This window comes from Dama dama, chromosome 27 (assembly GCF_033118175.1).
Source record: "Dama dama isolate Ldn47 chromosome 27, ASM3311817v1, whole genome shotgun sequence".
In the NCBI taxonomy this organism is placed as follows: domain Eukaryota; kingdom Metazoa; phylum Chordata; class Mammalia; order Artiodactyla; family Cervidae; genus Dama; species Dama dama.
The window spans coordinates 48,836,362-48,857,547 of record NC_083707.1 but is presented as its reverse complement, the minus strand read 5'-3'; the positions used below and the strand labels follow the sequence as shown (position 1 = coordinate 48,857,547).

Here is a 21,186-nt window from a genome sequence, read left to right as displayed (position 1 = left end):
ATGGCAGAGTCCCAAGCAGGAATCAGGTTTTCTGACTTCTAGTTTGGTATTCTTTCTAAGCCTTTCTGAGGTGAGTGTATCATTTCTCAGATACCTCCAAAATCCCATTTCTACCTCTTTTGCCTATGATAGTGGGATAACCCATTTTCTCCTGGGCTTTCTCTGCTGCTATCTTTGTAGGTTGCTTATTCAGAAAGTTTCACACACACACACACACACACACACACATCTCAATACCCTTTTCAATAAGCAATATATATATTTTTAAAATTTATGTATTTAAAAAATATATATTTATGCACTGGGTCTTAGATGCAGCATGTGGGATCGTTCAGTCCTGGCAGGCAAACTCTTAGCTGAGGCATGTTGGATCCAGTTCCCTGGCTAGGGATCAATTGTAGGCCCCCTGCATTGAGGCATGGAGTCTTAGCCACTGGACCACCAGGGAAGCCCAGCACTATTTTTAATTGTAACAAAACTATGATCTTATACAATTGCAGCCTATGTGGCTTACAGAGTAAATGTTTAGAATCCCAGCTGCTGCCCTGTTCCACACCTTTCTGCCCTGCTTGGCATTTCTGGTTCTTCTAGGTCAATGAGCTTCAGGGCCCCTTGCTTAGAGATGATAATGATTTTCTCCCTTATATATTATATAATATATAATATTATATTATCACATATCTCCAAAGGTGCTCTTGGTGGGTTGGGGTAGGGGGAGAAGGTCCAAATACCTATCTATCCAACTCTGTTCACTCCTAAATAGCTATTAAGCATCTATAGCATGCAGTCAGCTTTTAAGTTGCTGGAAGGGAAGGGGCTGAGTTGAGGTTCATCAGTGCCTTTTCCTTTTATTACTTTTTTCCTTTTTTTCGTGCCTTTTCCTTTTAAATGGGCATAATTTAGGTGAGAAAATGAAAATAGTTCATTTCACCTTTTTTTAAAGATTCATTAAAAAAAAATTCATTAAAATCCCCAGTGAGTTTGAGTGTCATCCTGACCTCACAATTCTAAATGACTTAAAAAAAACTATTTCACTGAATAAGATATGAGGTTAGACCACCATGCCAACTAGTGGCCTCCTCGATACTGACGCTTATACATTTAAATCATGACGCTTCTCAGCACCAACAGCTTTCACGAAGTAAACTCTATCTGGTGCTTTGCCCCATCAACGCCTTACAGTGTCTATGCACCAGTCGGCCAGGTGGGTCTACGCTTTCTCTAAAGCCCGGGGTAAGGGGATAAACTCGCTGACTCTAAGCACCGCAGAAAGCTACGGGGCCGAGGAAGGCGAAGACACAGGCCCCGCGTGCATATGCATGCAGGTCTGCTCGGAAGGTAACCTTCCCGCGCCGGGAGGCGGAGTGGCGGAGGTCTTCCGGGCTCCGGAGGAAACCTGCCCGCGGCGGGCGGGCGAGCACCGCCCCCCACACACACACCCCCGCCACCTCCCGGCAAGATGCTGCCCCTCGCAACTCGTCAGGCAGCCAAATGCATTCCAGAGCTTTGCACAAGACACACTTCTCTAGGCAGTCCTAGAAACCCGAGCCCCGAGCGGGAGAGGGCGGGAGGGAGCGCGCGGCCGCCGCTGAGGTCACATTCGCGCCGCCTCCCGGCCCTCGCGGGCCGGCTGTTCCCTTCAGCGCGCACTTCCCAGGGCCTCGGTCCAGTCCGGTGTAAATGTCTTTTACGCAAAGACAGCGCTCTCCTCCCCCTTCCCTCCCGCGCGGCAGCCAGAGGATCCGTCGCCAGGGCCTTTAAAACAAAACGAATGAATGAAGCGTTAGGGCGAGCGCGCGCGGGACAGCCCCCGCGAGGCTCCGCGGGCTGGGTCTAAATCCGGCCACTGGCCCGCTCGCTTAGCTCCAAAACTCGCCGGCGGTGCCCGATCGGTGCTCTTGGGTCTTCCCATTTCTCCTCTGATTCCGCCAGGTCTCCGTCGACCCCGGGAGCTTCTCTGCTCCCCACCTTTATCTACCCCCACCCCCGCCCCCGCCCCCGCCCCATATCGGTCCCCCCTCTGCAGACCCGGGCGGGTGGGGGTAGGGGGTGGCGGTGCCGGGGGGTTGGTGAGCGGGGGTTGGGGGAGAAATAGCTTTTAGAAACCCGATCTGTTGTTTGCGAAACACAATCGCTTTTTTTTTTTTTTTAAAGCGACAGGGTGTCTAGACGGCCACGTGACGAGGCCGGAGCCGGGCGCGCCACTGCGCAGTGGAACCAGCAGAGCAGAGGGCCCGGGGGAGGGGGGGGGGGGGGCGGGGAGGAGGCGGCGGCGGCTGGGGGGCGGGGGAGGGAAGGGGAGGAAGGGGGAGGGAAGGGGGCGGGGGCGGGAGGCCTTGCGGGAGGCGGCGAGCCCCGGGCACACTCGCTCGCCTGCTCGGCGCACGGAGGAGCCTGTCCCCGAGCCGCGCCAGCCGAGCCAGCCGGGCGCCGTGCTCGGTCCGCTCGCCGCGCCGGAGAGAGCTGCCCGAGACGAGAGCCAGCCCGCCGGCGCCGAGCTGCCGAGCGCCCGGCCCAGGAGCCCCTGAGTGCGGCGCGGCGAGCCCCCGGCGGCGGCAGAAGGACCCGAGTGCCAGGAGAGGGCGGACGGGGGGACGAGGAGGCTCCCGGCCGCGACGAGGAGAGTCTCTCGGAGAAGGCGGCGTGAGGGACAACCGGGGCCTCCAGCCGCCGCAGCCGAGTCGGGGCGAGCAGCCTTTTACAGGGAGCCCCGGCGGCCAGCCGCAACCCGGGGAGGGGGCGCCGGCGGCCCCCGCGCTAGAGAGCAGAGGGCGAGAGCGCGCCGCCCGCCAGGGGCCCGCCGCGGCCGCCGCGCCGCGCCGCCCTCCCCCGCGCTGTCAGCCCCGCGGGGCGCAGCCGCCGCCGCCGCAGCATCTTCTGCCCCTGCGCCCCCGCCAGCCCCAAGGAAGTCCCCAACGACGACCGGGGCCCCCGGGAGCGCAAGAGGAAAGGCCAGAGACTCCCCTAAACCACCCAGATGCGAAGGATTGAAGCAGCCTCGCCAAAGCTCTCTGTGGATTAAAAATATATATATAGGATTTTTTTTTTTTTCCTTGGCAGAAGAAAAGGAGAGGAAGACCAGCGGGGCTCTGCAAGGAAAAAAGGGGGATGTAACTCGTGGATACGTTTTTTTTTTTTTTTCCTTCCACCCCTCAAACGTCTCGTTCTACTTTGTAAACATTTTCTTTTTTTAAACCCCAGCTCCAGCCGGACGCCCCCAGACCTCCGGGGTGCGAGGAGGTGGTGTTTCTCATTTGGGGCTTTGCATGTTTGGTTCTTAGATTTTGAGAGAGCCTCCTTATTTCGCCAGACATCTCATGTGGGGTGAAGTCCACTCAGCCCCCTCCCCCGAGTCTTCGTGTGCACGGAATTCAAGGAGATCCGGTTACTAAGGATATAGAAGAAAAAAATAAATCGCGTGCCTGCTTTTTTTTTTTAATTGCCTGCTTCTCCCCACCCCCGAATTAAGTTGCTTAGCAAGGGGGAAAGAGGCTTTTTCCTCCCTCCAGCAGCCCTGCCGAACGCCTTTCGTTTTTTGCCGCCGCGGATCTTCCATGTAGGCAGCCGAGGCTGGCGAGCCCGACACTCGGGAGCCGCTGCGGGGGGGCCTCTTTTTGGGGAGGCGCCGACCCGGGTAGGCTTCGCCGCCCCCAGGGAAGCGGCGGCCGCGTTCCTCCGGGGTGCGCCGGGGCCCGAGAGCGGCGCACGGCGCCGGCCGCGCGGGGTGGGGCAGCCGGAGCGCAGGCCCCCGAGCCCCGGCGGGCGCCCCCGGGCCCCCGCGCGCGCTCCGGCCTCCGGGAGACTGGCGCATGCCACGGAGCGCCCCTCGGGCCGCCGCCGCTCTTGCCAGGGCCCCTGCTGCTGCTGCTGTCGCCTGCGCCTGCTGCCCCAACTCGGCGCCCGACTTCTTCATGGTGTGCGGAGGTCATGTTCGCTCCTTAGCCGGCCAACGACTTTTCTCCTCGCCTCCTCGCCCCGCATGTTCAGGACCAAACGATCTGCGCTCGTCCGGCGTCTCTGGAGGAGCCGTGCGCCCGGCGGCGAGGACGAGGAGGAGGGCGCGGGGGGAGGCGGAGGAGGCGGCGAGCTGCGGGGAGAAGGGGCGACGGACGGCCGGGCGCATGGGGCCGGCGGCGGCGGCGGCGCAGGCAGGGCTGTCTGCTGCCTGGGCAAGGCGGTGCGAGGTGCCAAAGGTCAGCACCATCCCCACCCCCCAGCCGCGGGCGCCGGCGCGGCCGGGGGAGGCGAGGCGGATCTGAAAGCGCTCACGCACTCGGTGCTCAAGAAACTGAAGGAACGGCAGCTGGAGCTACTGCTCCAGGCCGTGGAGTCCCGCGGCGGTACGCGCACCGCCTGCCTCCTGTTGCCCGGCCGCCTGGACTGCAGGCTGGGCCTGGGGGCTCCCGGCGGCCCGCAGCCCGCGCAGCCGCCCGCCGCCTACTCGCTCCCCCTCCTACTGTGCAAAGTGTTCAGGTGGCCGGATCTCAGGCATTCCTCGGAAGTCAAGAGGCTGTGTTGCTGTGAATCTTACGGGAAGATCAACCCCGAGCTGGTGTGCTGCAACCCCCATCACCTTAGCCGACTCTGCGAACTGGGTAAGCAGTTCACCCGCGCCCACCGCGCGTGCCCCACCCTCCCCCCGGCACTCAGGTGGGGGCAAGAAAAGCCCGACTGGGCTGTGCGTTAGTGCAGCCACCTCGCCGGAGGGCTGTGTGTGCGTTCCCCCCTGGGAGGAGATTTGGGGGACAGAGGGGGAGAGGGGACCCGGAGAAACTGGAAAGGCATTCCCTCGGGGTTCCCTTCCAGTTTTCTCTCCTCGGTGGCCCCAAGGGCGGGGGGTGGTGGGGGGTGGTGCTCAGGGCCCTACTTGTTCATGCCCACATTCTGCAGACATGGGGTTATTTCCGGATCAGCCAAGGGGGTGCCGAGAGAAGTGGGGTGGGGGTCACGCCTCCCCCGCAAGGAGAACTGCGTTGAGGTGTGTGGCCGATTTGGATTCGGTCCAAGCCCGCCAAGGAAGGCTCGGAGAAGCGGTAGTGAAGGCTGGAGAGGAAGACTCCCCTTTAGGAAGGGAGGGGGAGCGTCACGTCGGGCGCGAGGGGCCAGGAGCCTGCCCTGGCCGGCGCAGCTTTGGGTTTTGAGGCAGAGAGAGCAGGATAGGAGGCCGAGCTGGGTACCTGCTCCCAGCTCCGCCAGCCCGGTGTGAGAGAGAACCGGCAATCAGGGGAAGTTGGGTGCCCCCTACTTTCTATCAGCTCAGGAGAGAGAGCACTGTAACCGACCGTCGGATGGTTTGCCCCCAGACTACTGAGCTGGGCCCTGGGCTCCTCAGTTGGGGTCCTCCTGTATGCTTCCAGGCTTCTCCATTGCATCCCTTTTCTCTGCCTCTTTGTGCGGGGGCGGAGTGCCCCTCGGGCGCCCACCGATCCAAGTTCCCCAGAGCCCTTGGGGTGCACCTTCCGGGGGAGCTGGGCAAGGGGGAAGCCCGTGTTCTCCGCGCGGGTGCGGGGCGCAGCGGCGGTGGCGGAGAGGAACTGCGCCCCGGGGGGACGGGTCGGGGCGGGGGCCGCAGGGGCGGAGGGAGCAGTGTCTGAAGTTCTGGGACGCGAAGGGGGAGGGGGGCTTCGTCGCCCCCCGCCCGGTGAACTGCGACGTGCGGCGGCCCCGGCCGAGCGGCGGCCGAGCCGGCGGTTTGCAGCCGGGCCGGCCGAGCGCGGCGGCGGCGGCCGCAGACGTGGAGGAGCGCCGCGCCGAGGCTGGCGCCAGGCGGCCTCTTTTGTTTATCTGACAGCTAAATATCAAGGCAATCACCGCCTCGCGGCCCTGCCTCCAACCCCCACAGCTAAGACAAACAGTTGGGCTAAAAGAATGCCTCTGTTATCATAAGTTTCTATCTCTCTCTCTCAGGGCTCGGCCTTTATTTTCTCTTTCTTTTTTAATTCCAGAGTCTCCCCCTCCTCCTTACTCCAGATACCCGATGGATTTTCTCAAACCAACTGGTGAGTAGCTGATTTTAAAAATATCCTTCCTGTCTTAAGTTAGAAATGGAGGCTGTAGAACGCGGATTTGTGTGTCTAGGCAGCGGCTTGGGGAGACGCTGGACTTGCCCTGAGGTGGTTATAGGTTTCCTCTGTTGGCAGTTTGGTGGATTTTTTTTTTTTTTCTTCTTTTTCTTTTTTTGTTGTGACTGGAGCTGGAGGTAATGTGTGTGTGTGTGTGTGTGTGTATACATATATATTTTTCTTTTTGCAAAGATGTTTCTTAGGTATGCTTTCCATTTTGTTCCTTTTTTTCTTGCATTTGCATCCCATAACCCAAGCTGGCTCAACTCAACGCGTGGACTCTGGTCCATGCAGAAGTGTCTAGGGAGCCAAATGGGACAGGGTGATGGGAAACGTGGGAGACTCTGAGTGCCAGAAGTATCAGTGGGGAGATTGGAGAGCCCGATGGGAAGGAAGACTGTGTTTAGAAAAGTGCAGAGATGACCTCGGTTTGGGGCAAGAGAATAGAAAATTTAAGGAGTAAAGGCAACAACTCCCTCCCCCCCTAGTTTTCTCAGAATTCCTAGTGGGGGCCATAAAAGTGTTTAGCATAGCTCTGCCTGCCTGTCGCTTTGTCACTGGATGGCATTCAGCCAGGGCAGAAGCCCCACTTGAGGCTGGCACCAGCCCTGTTGCGTTTGTCTGCATTCAGCTTCTGGCTGGCAGTGCAGGGGAGGAGGGAGGAGGGACCGCAAAGCTGGGGGCAGATCCGATGGGTCCTTGTTTCCTGGAGCCCCTTCTTACAGCGGGGAGGTTCCTGTGCCTGCAAGTCTGAGTTGTAACTGTGGTCTCTGCCGGTGCCTGAGAAATGCAGTGCTTGTGACAGTCTTATTTTGCCATGGTTCTGGGAGTAGGAGAAATCAAGGGTTGGGCCCCATTTTCCTCTTGGAATTCTACAGGTCCTTCCGCCTCATGAGTTTTGGCTGTTGGGCCTTTCCCCCCACTAATTAAAAGTTTTGCTGGGGCGTTGTCCTAAATTAAATACTTTAATGAATGGTATAAGCGAAGCCCATGGTCTCCAGCCAGCCCTCCCTGACTCCACACTCCCTCCAGTCGGAAGGCGTTGCTGCTTGCCTGGTGCCTGTCTAATAAGTGGCCTGCGAAGCATATGATATTTTGCTTTCGATTTACAAAACACCAGATAAATGGTCATTAATGAGGAGATAAACCAGCTCTGTATTTGTAACAAACGTTAACTGAGATTACCAAGGTCTATTTTCTCCAAGAATGTAACTTGACTGGGTTTTTGGCATCAAGACTCAAGAATTCTTTTATGAGCTTAGTTCTCCAAGGGGCCCTCTCTCTCCTGCTTTTTGTTTTTCCTTCCGTAGTCTTCAAATGTGGAGGTTTTCCTTAAAAGAGAGAGAGAGGCCAGTCATCTTGGCCCCAGGCTTAAAGACGACTGGGGGAACTGTTCTGAGAGAAACTTCCTAAAACCATAGGAAAGAAGGCCCGCGTTCTGTTGGGTTTCCTGCAGAGATAGTGGATAGCTCTGTCCACCGGATTCAAGCACTCACCGTCTTAGGCCAGGACCTCATTTTCAGTGAGTGGAGTGATATATTTATTCATTAGCAAGTGTTGACATTAGGTAGCAAAATGTGTGTAAACAGAGAAGCCACAGACAGGAATGCGCCATTTCCAAGGGGGAGAAAAGTTGTCCGGATCAGCCAATAGGAAGTGATTAACCTGCCAATCGGAAACTCAGACAGCTGGTTACTCACCCAAAACGTTTGTGTAAAACAAAACAACAACAAAAAAACAGAAAAGTAGCTCCCCCCCAAACCCAGCAAACCCTGAAATTTAAAAAAAAAAAAAAAAAAGAGTAATGAAAAGTACCATCCTGCTATAAGGACACGAGGGAGCTAATGAAAGCCCCCATGGGAATCTCCTGGCACACAGGAGGACAGCCAGGGCTGGCTTTGCTGGCTGCAGTGGCCAGGGGCACCGAGGTCAGCCACACAGATGAGATGCTGCCCCAGCTTTCTCTTTGCCTTGTACATTGCGGAGAGTATTTGGCTGCGGAATTTAGATCAGCTGCTCACATTGTAAAGTTCCCGAGTCCAGGTTGAATTTTTGGCCTTGGGTTACTAGGTGAGAACCAGCCATAAGGTTTACAATGGAACGTTATTAAAATCTTAACCAGTTGCACAACTAAGGGAATCTCTTCTGCAAAGTCTCCAGCATGGGCAGAGGCGGTGGGGAGAGGTCAGGGCCTGGTCCCTCTGTGGCCTTTGGAGGAACTGGTGGTCGTGGTTTAGTCATTAAGTCGTGTCCAACTCTTGGCGATCCAATGAACTGTAGCCCGCCAGGCTCTTCTGTCCATGGGATTTCCCAGGCAAGCATACTGGCGTGGGTTGCCAGTTCCTTCTCCAGGGGATCTTCCTGACCCAGGGATCGAACCCTGGTCTCCTACATTGCAGGCGAACTCTACGGAGTGAGCCACCAGGGAAGCCTTTGGAGGAATGCCAGGGCTAAAAGTTGGGAGTTCCAGTTTGCTATGGTTCAAGCTGTTCCACTGCAGCCTCTGGGATGGCCTGGCTTTGGTAGACCTGAGTGCTAGGTGGTTTGAAGTCAGCAGGATCTTCTGGGAAGGGGCGGTCGCCATGGCTGAATGAAGGAGCAGGGTGTCTGTGACATGAGGCTTTCAGAAATCATGGCACCTCTCCACCGTTATCACACCAGGGGTGAGAGCAGGCTTTTAGGATGAGATCCCAGTTTATGGAGTAGGGGTGCTGTGTGGGCTCTGTTTCCTGTTTCCTCTGTATCTGAAGGTCTGAACTATTTGAAGAATGTCTTGGGGTGGGAGCGGGGGTGATGTTGCTGGCTATACGCTCCTTGCTTAGGCAAGGGACCCAGGTGACCAGTGCCTCTTTGCAGGTCAGGCCTCCAAAGCCTAGTCTGAGACCTTACCCTGCACCTAGTTTTTAACTCAGGCCACTGTTTTCCACGCCTGTTTTTAAATCTAGAAATGATTGAAGCAATTAGATGATGCATTCATTCACTCATTTATTGGTTTGTTCATTCATTCAGTCACTCTACAGGCCCGATGATGTGCCTGCCTAAAATGCATTGATGATTCCGATGCACTGGTTTGTCCTGTAACCAGGGCTGTGGGTTGGGGCAGAGCTTAGGGTATAGTGGTGGTGGGGGGACTCCTCTGTGCCAGATGATACTTAGGAAGCTCAGAACTAAGTTGACAAGACAATGCTGGCTGTCGGGAAACCATTCTTTGAGAGAAGAGGGGGTCCCCAGCTTTGTCACCTTGTATTCCTTGCGCAGCTCATTCCGGGCACACGTCTTCAAGGGCTCTCTTGCTTCTGAGAGAGGGAATTGAGTCTCCCACAGAACCCAGCACTTCTGGGGAGCAGCAGAAGCTGACACCCTGACTTGGGAGAGCTATCGCAGCGAAGCTCTTTTTTTTGTGGGTGAGAGACGGAGGTGTGGCGTCTTGGCCCTTTACTAGCCTGGCAGGACCTAGATGATGCTGAAGACTATCTCAGCCCGACTACCTGCAGGGAAGAGAGGGAGGCCTGCTGGGGAGGAGAGGGCTGAGCCCTTGGGTAGGGCCCAGCTCACTGGGTGGCCCCTTGGGCTACTCAGTGACGCCTCAGTTTACCTGGGTGCATGTCAAACAGGTATACCTTGCTCCTTCACTGAGGTGGTAGGGAGACCTAACTAATGTTTGTAAATCCCTCCTGAGATCAAAGGTGCTGCACAAAGGGCAGAGCACCATTTCATAGAAACGCTTGTGGTTGCCGGTGTGGAGCTGGCTTACCTTTGATCTGAGGCTGGCTGACAGCCCTCATCGCGGTCGCAGCTCTACCCCGAGATGCCAGGCTCTTCCTTTGAAACACACCTTGCCCCTGGGATTCAGCCAGCCAGAGCTGGGGGCAGCGGGGGCTGGCCGCAGAGAAGTCATCGTGTTTAAATGTGTGGGGGTGTCTTTCGTTTCGGGGGGAGCCTGTCTCTCCATCAGGGTGAAGGCCATCGGAGTAGTTTGGAAAGTGCAGGGTATACACTCTTTAACCAGCAACTCCATTTCCTGCCTGCCCCTATTGTTTTCCATTTGATTAAGTGTATCCTGTAACACTGTATATTCCTGTTAGGAATTAAACTTTACCCTGATACAATGAGATTACCCACATGGTCTTTTCTGTCTCCCCTGCCTGATGCTGCCACTCCTCGGCCCACCCTTCCCCTGTGGAGAAGAATTCTTGGAAAGTTGTTCTTCCAACCTGAGAGAGAATGCAAGAGCGGGATTAGAGAGAGAACCTGAGACGGGATGGGGTGGGAGGGGGGCAGGCCCAGCCCCATCCCCATTTTACCCAGGGAATGGAGACAGCTGCTAGGTCCCTGGAGAGCTCCATGGCTATTTGCCTCTGGGCTCCTCTTTCCCTTGGCTTCCTATTTGCCATCTTGGCTAAGCGGTTCCAGTGGGAAGCTAGTAATGCACACTCCATGGACGTCCTGCTAGTGACCTGGAGAAGGAGGGTCTGGGATTTGCACCATCTGACGTGGTGTGACTGCTTTGGAGCCAGGACGCTCCTTTCCTGACTGGCCTTTTCTCTGTGGATTTCCTAAGTTTGGCATTGGCAGTGATGCCCGATACACTTACGGGGTCTTGTGTATTTTTGTTTCATGGGACTAATTAGTTGTGGTTCGTAGCCATTATTTTTTTGTTTTAATTGCTTGGAGGGAGGTTGTGGAGTCTGTCTATTTCTCAGCTGGAATCATCATTATCCTCATTAACATTTAGGTCACTATGCTGAGCACCGGAGGGTGACAGAGACATTGAAGAGAAGGTTATAGACTAGTTCAGGCAGACAGGATCTGAAGGTGAAAGATCAGGAAAGACAGTGGAAGGCAACTCCGCAAGTGCTGGGTGCCAGAAAGATTTTTATAGGGACGGAGGGCAGGGAACCTTGCAGGTCTGGGGTTGCCTGGGAAGGTTTCCACACACGGGAAGTTTTTGGATTAGGTCTGGAAGGAGCTGGGAGTCTTGCTGAGAATGTTCTCTGTTCTCTTGACTTGAGGGGGCTTCACCCAGGTGTGTACATGAATAAGATTCTTTGAGTTGTACTTGAGATTTTCTTGTACTTACTCTACCGCTATTAGAAAGGGAAAAGCAGTCCCTTCAGCCCAACACCCCTTTCTTAAGGAACTGGGAAGTCTGTCAGTAAACAGGTGAGAGTGGTGGCGAGGGCCACTGGATCCAAGCAAAGAGGCCATGCCCTTGATCTTTCTCCGAGAAAAGTGGCTGGGAGGGAACCTAGGCCTCCTTTGTTTGACCTTGGGGACTACCTGGTTTCCTCAATGTGGGGACTTGCAATAAAAGAAAAAATTCCAGCCAGTCTGTGATCGAGTCTGACTTGACGAATGATTAACTGGCTGCCCGGAGCCCAGACGGGTGACAAGGTGCTGTGGTCTGTCTCATGATGGGTAGCAAAGCCTGAGCAGCGCATTAATAATCAGCATCGCGGCTGGGAGTCAGCCGATTGGAATGTGTGGTTTCTCTTTAATGCTGCTTAGAATGTGCTTAAAAATTAATCTTGGTGTACTTATTTATTTATTTGTGTATTTATTTCTCTCTCCTTCTCAAATCCACAGCAGACTGTCCAGATGCTGTGCCTTCCTCCGCTGAAACAGGGGGAACGAATTATCTGGCCCCTGGGGGGCTTTCAGGTGAGACGCTTTTCTCTTATTTTCCCGGGGATTCCAAGGCCTCCTGAAATGATTGGAGATTTTGGAGGACCGGAGGTGGCCTTCTGCCACCACAGCTGGTCTGGAGTTAATCTGCGCTTTTATGTGCATTAAACTGGATGTATCTTCGCTGACTCCCGTCCCCCTTCAGCTCGAGGTCCTGGGCCACTCCATAGATGTGGAAATGGGGGCCTCAAGGGTGTGGGCTATGTTTCTTGGTTGTTGTTAAGCAGCTCCCGGCTGGAGGGGCTTCCGCTTGGTGACTCTGGTGTTCTTAGTTCTTGGGTTTAAGCTCTTCTCTTGCTCTCTCAGTGCATCAGGTGCCTTGAAAGGAGGGGATCCATCGTTTGGAAACTTGTAGAGGACAGATCCCGGGTGTAGGATGGGCATTTAGAGAAGACGACCTCGGGGCTTCCCTGCCCATCCTGCCTCCAGGTCGAGCTTCCGGCCGGCATCTACAGTGCATGTTGGGGGTGGATGGATGGGTCACTGCAGACAGTAGGCACTGACACTGTGAGCCAGCAGGGAAGGCCCTCAGGGCCCACGGGTGTGAGCAAGGGGCCTGGAATTTGCCCCGGTTGGAGGGTTATGGAATTGGGTGAGGGGCACTGGGTAGCCCGAGCATCCTTATCCCTGAGAGACAGGAGAAGAGAGTGATAAACTTGGAGATGCTCATTAACAATGTAAGTGGGAGACATTTCCATTTTGTTCTAAAGATGTCCTGTTTCCACCTGCTTTTCCCATCCCAGTATGTATGCCATCACAGGATTTTCTAACAACTAGCTAAAACAAGAGGGAAAGTAACCTGGGGGAGAAAAGAGAATCCAGTAGGGTTCTGGGCATTTGCCTTTGGGACATCTGCGTAGGTGGGATCGTGGCAGCCCAGATGGAAGCTGTAAACCGCCTCTGAGAGGGGACTTCTCACTGGTCAGGTGTCAGTCTCGGTTCCTCCCAGCCAGTTCCCGCTGCAGGAATTGATCTTGCCGAGAATGTCTTCAGGGAGACCCTTGTTTGTTTTGATTTCAGGGCAGTATATACTCTGGCTGTTATCTGAGACAGAGGGTATTGTTTATTCAAAGCTCCTAATGAGAGCTGAGCAGGAAAAAAGAGGAACCCAGAGAGGGCAGGGGGCTAGGGAGCCTGAGGATGAGCGTGCACCGTGGGGGTGGAGGAGGGGAGAACATACAGGGATCTATGAGTTGCATCTCTTCTGCTTTCTAAGGCTGAGAGGGTTCCGGAAAGAAAGAAGGCCAAGGAGGAGGAAAGGGTCTGGGCAAAATCGCGCGCTGAGGATATTGTTAGACGGTTTTATTTTTTAAATCCTGAATGTGCAGGAGGAGTCCCAGCCCCTCCGAACCACATGAAATAAGCAAGGGAAGTGGTAGCTTTTGAAAGGGGTCTTTTCAGAAGGTTTGTCTTCTTGATAACATCTTGTCTGTCTCCTCTGCTGGAGGAAGTGACGACACCAGCCTGGGCCACCAGCCTCCTTTCCCAGCCCCAGAGCCAAACAGTGTCACAGTGCAGCCCCTTCTGAGATGGGTGGGCTTCCGAGAGTTTTTCTAGTCCTGGGAAGAGACTGGGGGTAAAGCAATGATGAACCCCCCAGCCCCCAGCCCCCATAGTAACTGCAGCCATTTCGATGAATGAGGAGCTGCTAGGAAGGAGTGCTTGTCTCTGAAGGGCTAGCATGGTTCAAGGGAACTGCAAAAAGAAAAAAAAGTGATGGGGGCGGGGGGGCTCCACATGAAAGAGCATTTGTTTTGAATTTTAGCTCTTGATTTACTAATTCCCAAGGCTTCAAAGTTTGAGCTCTTTCTTCTTTCCGTTCAGAGTTGGAGCGGTTTATTAATAATGTGCTGTGGGGGGAAATTGAAGAAACTGTTTCTTGGGTTGTTGCCAGTGGTTCGGGGGTATCTGGAGGGGAGGCAATGGGCGCTGAGAAAACCCAGGGCTCCCATCTCTGCAGTGAGAATGCCCTCTCCTGCCCCCCACTCTCCCCTGCAAAAGATGATTGTAGTGGCCCAGGTCCAAGGTGGAGGGTTTTGCAAATGGAGAATGCCCAAACCTCCTTTCCAAGAAGTTGATCTTTCCATGGGGGGTGGTAGGGGTGGGGTGGCCAGGATGAGGCCAGTTGCGGGGTGAGGGGGTGCGTTGGCTGAATGAGGCAGGGGAAGAAGGCTGGAGGGGGCGTGCCTGCCGTGCTGAGGGCCAGGCCAAGTGGGCATCAAGGTGGGGTGCAGGAAAAGCACCCACACGCCCCTGCCCCCACCTCCCCCTGGAAATCACCTCTCTGAGTGTCTCCTTCACAGGTCCCCATGTGCTGTTTTCCTTCCTGTCCTGCCCTGGCTGAGAGCAGGCTTAATGAATGGGGCTCAGTTTAGGGCGGGAGGAAGGTCGGCAGCGGGAGCCAGGGCTTGATTCTCTTGGCAGGGGAAGAAGGGAAAGGAAAAACAGTGGTGTGAAAACGTGGTGCCTCGGAGGTGGGGGTGAGGGGTATGCTCAAAGGCACGCCCCTCCTGAGATGCCGGGGTGACTCCAAGGCTGGCCCTTCCCTTTCCTGCGAGGAAGGGGAGTGGGCGGGCAGGAGTGCTGGGAGCCGGCCCGCTGGCTGCAGGTTGGAATTCCAGCCGCGCAGCGCAGGGCTGGCCGGTGAGACACAGGCCCGGGCCTCTGGGACTCGGCGAAACAGACCCCACCCCTGCAAGTTTCCTCAGTCTGGGAAAACGGCACACATTTTTAGAAGGCTGTGACTCGGTTCCAGGAGATTGTACTTTCATTTCTGACAGCCGGCTCTTCGAGACAGATGGATTGCTCGGTGCCTGGTTGTGTGTGTGTGTGTGTGCGTGCGTGTGCGCGCATGCACACGTGTGTGCGGGCTGCAGACATACAGATAGACGAGCCCGTGCACACACATGAGTGGGCACATGCCCGTGGGCAGGCTCGGGGTAGGCCTGGGTCCCTCTCACACGGGCGTCGGTGAACGACAGACAGCTTCTTCTTGAGGATGTGTGCTTGGGGCCTGGGGAGTGTTTATGGACCGGTTCTGAATCGTGATCGTAGGTGTGGTACTTCTTGAAAGACGTGTAGAACAAACCCTGTTGTTGGCATGCATCCCGGCCTAGGTATCCCCACCTTGGAGAGGTCTGACATCGATGGGAAGCTTCTGGGTTCAGCTTGGTGGTGGAAAGGGAGAGGATTTACTTGCAGAGCTTTCTCTGTATCACTGGTAATTGAAAGCATGCGTTTGAAACTGTCATCTTTGCAGCCTCCATCTGCAGTTTGGGAGGGGCGGGGGAGCTTTCATTCAGCTTGTCTGCTGTCCTGATTTGGGGCGGGGAGGTGGGGGTGTTGAAGGAATACCGCCTCACTTCTGAGTTCTAGGTTGTTCAGCTGAAGACCCTTCATATATTGATGTCTAAAGCAGTTGGGCCTCCCTGGTGAAGGGCAGGGATTGGAGGCCAGTGTCATTCATCATCATTTAAACTTCAAAATGGGGCTTCCAGGTGGCACTCGTGGTAAAAGAACCCACCTGCCAATGCAAGAGGTGTAAGAGATGCTGGTTTGATTCCTGGAGGAGGAAATGGCAACCCACTCCAGTATTCTTGCTTGGAGAATCCCATGGACTGAGGAACCTGGCAGGCTACAGCCCATGGGGTCACAGGGAGTTGGACATGACTGAAACATCTTAGCAAGCAAGCAGAATTTCAAAAATGGTGCCACTTTCGAGGAGGGCTTCCCTGATAGCTCAGTTGGTAAAGAATCTGCCTGCAATGCAGAAAACTCCTGGTTCAATTCCTGGGTCAGGAAGATCCACTGGAGAAGGGATAGGCTACCCACTCCAGTAACCTTGGGCTTCCCTTGTGCCTCAGCTGGTAAAGAATCTGCCTGCAATGTGGGAGACCTGTGTTCGATTCCTGGGTTGGAAAGATTCCCCTGGAGAAGGGAAAGGCTACCCACTCCAGTATTCTGGCCTGGAGAAGTCCATGGACTGTATAGTCCATGGGGTCGCAAAAAGTCTGACACAACTGAGCAACTTTGACTTGGAGGAGGGAGGTGGGAGGCAGTGGAGACCTTGTACAGATGTGTCTGGGGGAGGTGGCTGAGCGAGCCCTCTCTTGCCTGGGCAAAGCCATGCTCATTGGAGACAGGGTTCTACCAGCCCAGGGGAGGCCCACTCCTTTGCCAAGATCTTCAGATCCATGTATCGCTTCTAGTTCTGGGTGATGGGAGTGCCCTTAGGCCAGCATCCATTCCAGGAACGGTTCTTTCCTCTTCTTTGATGGCTGCTGGCGTCTCTGAGAGCCACAGAGGAGAGTCTTCAAGAACACCTGTATAATATGGAAACGTGGTCCTGGCTCCATCCACCGTCAACTTGGGCCCAAACCAAGAAGCTCAGGCAAAACTGTTCCATCCTGTTTTTAAGGAACGTTATTCAGCTGCATTTGTTGTCTGGTTGGGAACAGTGATGGCAAACTGGGAATTTGGCCTGGGTGCCTGTGTGTGTGTGTGTTTCAGTGTCTCCTTCCTGTGCCTGGGAACAGGCAACTTGTGGTTTCTCTGGTGTCTCTAATGCCTTGGGGAGTGGGGTGGGGGTGGGTTGAGTTCATCCAAGTGGCCAAGAGCATGGGCTTTGGGGTTGTCAAATGGAGCAGCCCATGTGACCATGAGCAAGCCCCTTATCTACCCATTCCCTTTCCTTCACGCCACTGTGAGGAGTGACAGTCTGGATCTCTGGGGACCCACATGTCCCCTAGTGCCAACCTGATGACTCAGGCCCAGGCCAGCTCACCTGGTGCACACCCAGTGAAGACCAGTCACAGACAGCAGCTCAGACTCTTGGCCTCTTCTGCAAGGCTCGAGGTCATGCACTCAACCCTGGGGGAGGGCTCACTGTTAAACTCCCTTTGTCCTGGAAAGAATGAGGCAGTCAGGCAGGAGTTAAATGCAGGGTGACAGCGTTTAAAGTCTCTGGAGCAAACTGGGGCTGCCCTGCCGGCCAGACGAGATGGGCCGCTGCCTCATGCATCCTGTCACCCAGACAGAACCTGGCCAGCCCGTGGAGGGAGAGGGGGTCAGGTGAGGGTCAGGTTCCCGTGTATCTCTTGGCCACAGTCTGGGACACTAACTCCCCCTCCCCAGGTAGGCTTTGCCTTAGCAGAGCCCAGCTGTCAGTCTCTGGACCTCAAGAAATGTCAAAGGATTCATGACCCAGTTTGGCTCCCTGGGCTTCTTCCTTGCTGCTGTTACTGTCCCGCGACGCTGCTCCTGCATCCAGTGCTCGCATTGACGCTCCCTTCACAGCCGGTGTCTTAACCCAGTGGGAGGAAAAAAAGGCACAGGCAGGGGTCTCCAGTACTGCCTGCACGTTTTCCCTGGGATCTTTCACCTCACAGTCTGCTGGCACAATCCCCGCAACAAGTGTTTTTTGAGGCTTCCCGGGTGATTTGAAGGTGCAGACAAGTTGGGGAGCCTCTGATGTAGGGGGTAAAAGGATCTCTGTTCCCATGGGGACTAACCCTGGTGGCCTCTCTTGGTGGCTGTGCACAGATTGTCTGTGCTCCTATGGTGAAGAATTCAAGTATCTTGCTTGTTGAGCCTCTTCTCAGCTAAGACATTTGCTCGGTGGTAGGGGGTTTCCCTGGTGGCTCAGCGGTACAGGATCTGCCTGCCAATGCAGGAGACGTAGGCTCAATCGCTGGGTCCGGAAGAACCCCTGGAGAAGGAAATGGCAACCACTCTAGTATTCTTGCCTGGAAAATCCCATGGACAGAGGAGTCTGGCAGGCTACAGTCCATGGGGTCACAAAGAGTCGGTCCTGATTTAGCAACTAAACAACCGCAAGAAATTTGACAAGATGTATTAACTCTGCCCCTGCCTCCTGGTGGCTTTACTGTAGTGAAGGACATCGTAAAAGTGACCCTGAGACAGGGTTTCCTTTCAGGATGCTGAAGGTGTTCTGGAACTCGGTAGTAGTGATGCTCAGCTCTGCGGGTGCTGTCATTGTCATTAATGGTAAATGTTATGTGATGTGAATCTTGGCACAATCGTAAAAAATAGTGACCTGCAGTAGCTTTATATACATGCAGGTATTTAGTGCCTAAGAAACACTGGCTCTGGAGGATAAAACACTGGGAGCTATTGGAGGTAGACACTTATTTCCAACGCATCTCTGAGGTCTCGCAGGGTGGGGGTGTGGGGTGCAGGGAGTAGGGGAGATTGATCAAGGGCCTGTCTCTGTGATTTTTCAACCTTTCCTTTTCCATGCTGGTGGCAGAAAGGAGAGACAGGAAAGTTCCCTGTGGCTCATTTTCCACGGCTGACCTTTCAGCAGGGGAAGGAAGTCCCCTTCTTTTTTCTCTGCCCTAGACGCTCTTTCCCTCTGGGCGGCCCAGGGTCTGGTAAGCAGCCCTGCAGGGGCTATCTCCCAAAGCCTGGGGTCTTCCTGACCCCCGCTGGGCAATCTGGACCCCTCCTCTGGGCCTGCTGCCCGAGCCTCTGGTCCATGTGACGCCTTCACCGAGGCCGTAGGGCTGCAGGGGAGGCTAGTGGCTCGCGGGAGCCCTGCTTTGCAGGAGCCCTGTGAAAGGATACTGTACAGTGTGACCACTGGGAGGTCACCACTGGCCCAGCCATCGCTCCTCGCGCAGTACTGAATGGCTAGCCCAGTCTGGCTGTGTGCCTACTGTCACAGACAGGCTTCCTCTCCGGGCTATTTTCAGCGGGAAGATATTATTAACTGCTGAGGCACAGTTCTCAATTTAGTGGCTAACACACCAAGAAAGCAACATTCCCTTGGTGGTGGCTGCTCTACCTAAACATGTTGGCTCATGGCGGGGTGCTGCCCCCAGCCCCCTTTCGCTTCTCCCCGTGGGGATCTGCACCCCTAGCCCACTTTCTGGGAGAGCTGGGGCTGTAGATTCAGCAGCTGCCATAGAGAGAAACGAGGCTTTCTCTTAAAGCCGGCTCAGAGGTGTAGACAGTGATCATGGTTTATATTCTAAGATGGGGAGATCTTTGTGACTGGGATGGGGCACTGTACGGAAATAGGAACTTTCTATGGAGTTTAGGGCAGTTGTTTAAACCAGGGTGATAACTTTCACCTTGGAAGTGAACAGGAAATATTGGGACAAGACAGGAAATTGCATCATTCCTTTTATGAGAAGAACTCCAGAGAAAAGTGGTTCATGGAAGGTAGTGGCTGCAAGGAGGCCAGCCGGGTTCTGTTTTGTTTTGTTTCTTTCCTAGCCCCTTCTTTTCCTTCCATTCTCCAGAGAACCTTTAGGCCATTTTCATTTAAGAAAGAGACTGTTTGAGAAATTTATGTGATTTTTATTATTTAAAAAAAAAATTTTTTTTTTACTAGAAGGGTCACCTTCAGTTGAAATGTTAACTGCAGCCTTATTTCCCGGTTTGCTAAAGAATCTTTCATGACTTTTTCAGCTTCCTTCCCCAAGTGGTGAGGCTGAGCAGCTCTTGGCTGGAAGCGAATTTTGGTTTGGCTGCACAGTCTTCTTCGATGCTGAGCCCCACCCCGTGTCATTAGCTCAGTTTTAACTTGCAAAAAGAAAAAAAAAGAAAAACACACACACAAATATATTTTGGGGGGCAGGGGATAGGTAGGAATCTACTGATGCCCATAGCCTTTTCACCCCAGCGTGGGCTTCGCTTGACCATGGTGCCTGACACCTGGAAGGCTGGGGCTGTCTTTATTTACAAGCTCGGAGCCTCATTTTGCTCAGGGAGTCCCTGCCTTAGCTTCCTGAGTGTCTAGTGCTGGGGTTCTGGTGAGAAGAGGTGGCAGACGACAGTTCCCCTGGTGCAGCTGTGCCCGGGAGCTGCGCTTTGCCCTGGGGCATGGGGTATTGTGGCCCTGAGTCACCCAGTAGCTTCCCCCAGAAAGAGGGCTTGTGCAGCCCCGCGGTGGAGAAGGTGGGGTTGTGCCGAGTGTGAAAACAGTTGTCATTTTACTCATCTCTGGGTTTCTAAGCCCCCGCTTTGACAGAGTCATTGTGCTCTGACGGGGGCGGGACATGGGACAGCACCCTGACCCGGGCTGCCAAGGAGCCATCTTTAGGATGGAGACCAGGAAGAGAGAGGTTTGTGTGTGGCTGGCTTGCTCCTTTCCCCCTTCAGCTTTTTTTTTTTTTTTCCTTAGTGGGCTTGTTTTGTTTTCATAACACAACAACGGCCCTGGGGGTGTGTAAGAGCACTGTGGGACACTTGGTGAGGGTCGCGTGTTCAGATGGAGCAGGATGCCAAGGCAGAAGGCTGTGGGCAGGTGGTGAGCCCACGGAGGTTGCCTGGCCAGCGCCTGGCTTGGAAACACCTCGCGGGATCAGCCGCAGCTGGCTGGGAAGGAGCTGAGGACAGGGGCTCTCTTCCTGCCTCAGCCTTTCTGGCTGACCCCTGCCTGGAAGACACCCTCCCAAATAGGTGGGTTCACACGGGCCGCTTCCTGCTAGTTGTAAGCTGGGGTGGTGGTGGGGGTGGTCAGTGGGGGACCAACTGCTTTGGTCCAATTACTGAGCGGTGATTTATTGAGCACCTACTGTGTGCCAGGCTCTGCCGTTCTTGGACTCTCTGCAGAGGGTAACGGTTCGTCTGAAGGTGTTAGGGGGTCAGTGAGGTGGAGGGTCCTTGGAACAGAATTTGGCAGCTTCCGAGCTGTGGGGTGAGGTGGTGGTGTAAGACACAGCTGAGGTGCAGGGGCAGGCCTGGGGCTGTGCTTTGGTTGTGTAGTCTGTTGAGAGCCGAGATAAAGCAAAGCTTGTTGATAAACAGAGGTCTGTCTCCCCTGTTCCTGGGTCTGTCCCTGCTGCCCGCTCATCTTGTTGACGGTGAGATAACAGCCTGTAATAGCAGGAGGTAGGATTGTAGTCCAGACCCTGGCTGTACCTGGGAGCACAGCTGAGCATGCAATAGGGGCAGGGGACATCTGGAATGGTAGCATTTATGCCTTTACAGCCACAGGGGAGGTGGGACATTTCCAAAGCCCGGGAGTTTGACTTTTCTAACTCTGGTGGGCTTGATTCTCATGAAGACCATCTGGGGATGCAACACTTGGTTTTTAATTTAAAATCTGATGGTCAAGTCCATTTTTGAGTTCCCAGATGGTTTGAGCCCGCCTGCGGGTGGGTTTCCACGGGGTAATCTAACACCTAGTTACCAAGGGGTTTCATATTCGCGCGCATCCTGCCCTGGCTGTTCCCGAGGCCGACTGATGGCTTCTTGGGAGTTCACTGGTTTCATTCATTTGTTCTTGCTCCTGTGTCAAGTTGGAAGAGCTGTTTTGGCCTGGGGTTTGATCCCGGACAGCAAGGGAAGGGTGGATTTCAACTCCAGTTTCCCTCTTGCAAAATGGGGAGTTTCTATCTTTTAGACTCAGATCACCAAGCCTGGACTGCTGGCTCTCCTGTTTACTCATTTCTGTGTTGCTGTTTTTTTA

General features: G+C 54.7%; 1 protein-coding gene across 2 annotated transcripts in view; it reads left to right on the top strand.

The window, feature by feature from the left end:
* The first annotated feature begins 3,838 nt into the window (after positions 1 to 3,838).
* The window catches only part of SMAD7 (SMAD family member 7), a 28,508-nt gene continuing 11,160 nt past the window's right edge, over positions 3,839 to 21,186 (top strand). The window contains exons 1-3 of one of the 2 annotated variants that reach the window (XM_061131286.1): positions 3,839 to 4,595; positions 5,946 to 5,999; positions 11,652 to 11,723. In XM_061131286.1, the coding sequence (XP_060987269.1) occupies positions 3,980 to 4,595; positions 5,946 to 5,999; positions 11,652 to 11,723 (742 nt within the window). In that variant the 5' untranslated portion in view covers positions 3,839 to 3,979. Of the gene's footprint in view, positions 4,596 to 5,945; positions 6,000 to 11,648; positions 11,724 to 21,186 lie in introns of both variants that reach the window. The other variant, XM_061131285.1, reaches the window with a different exon arrangement.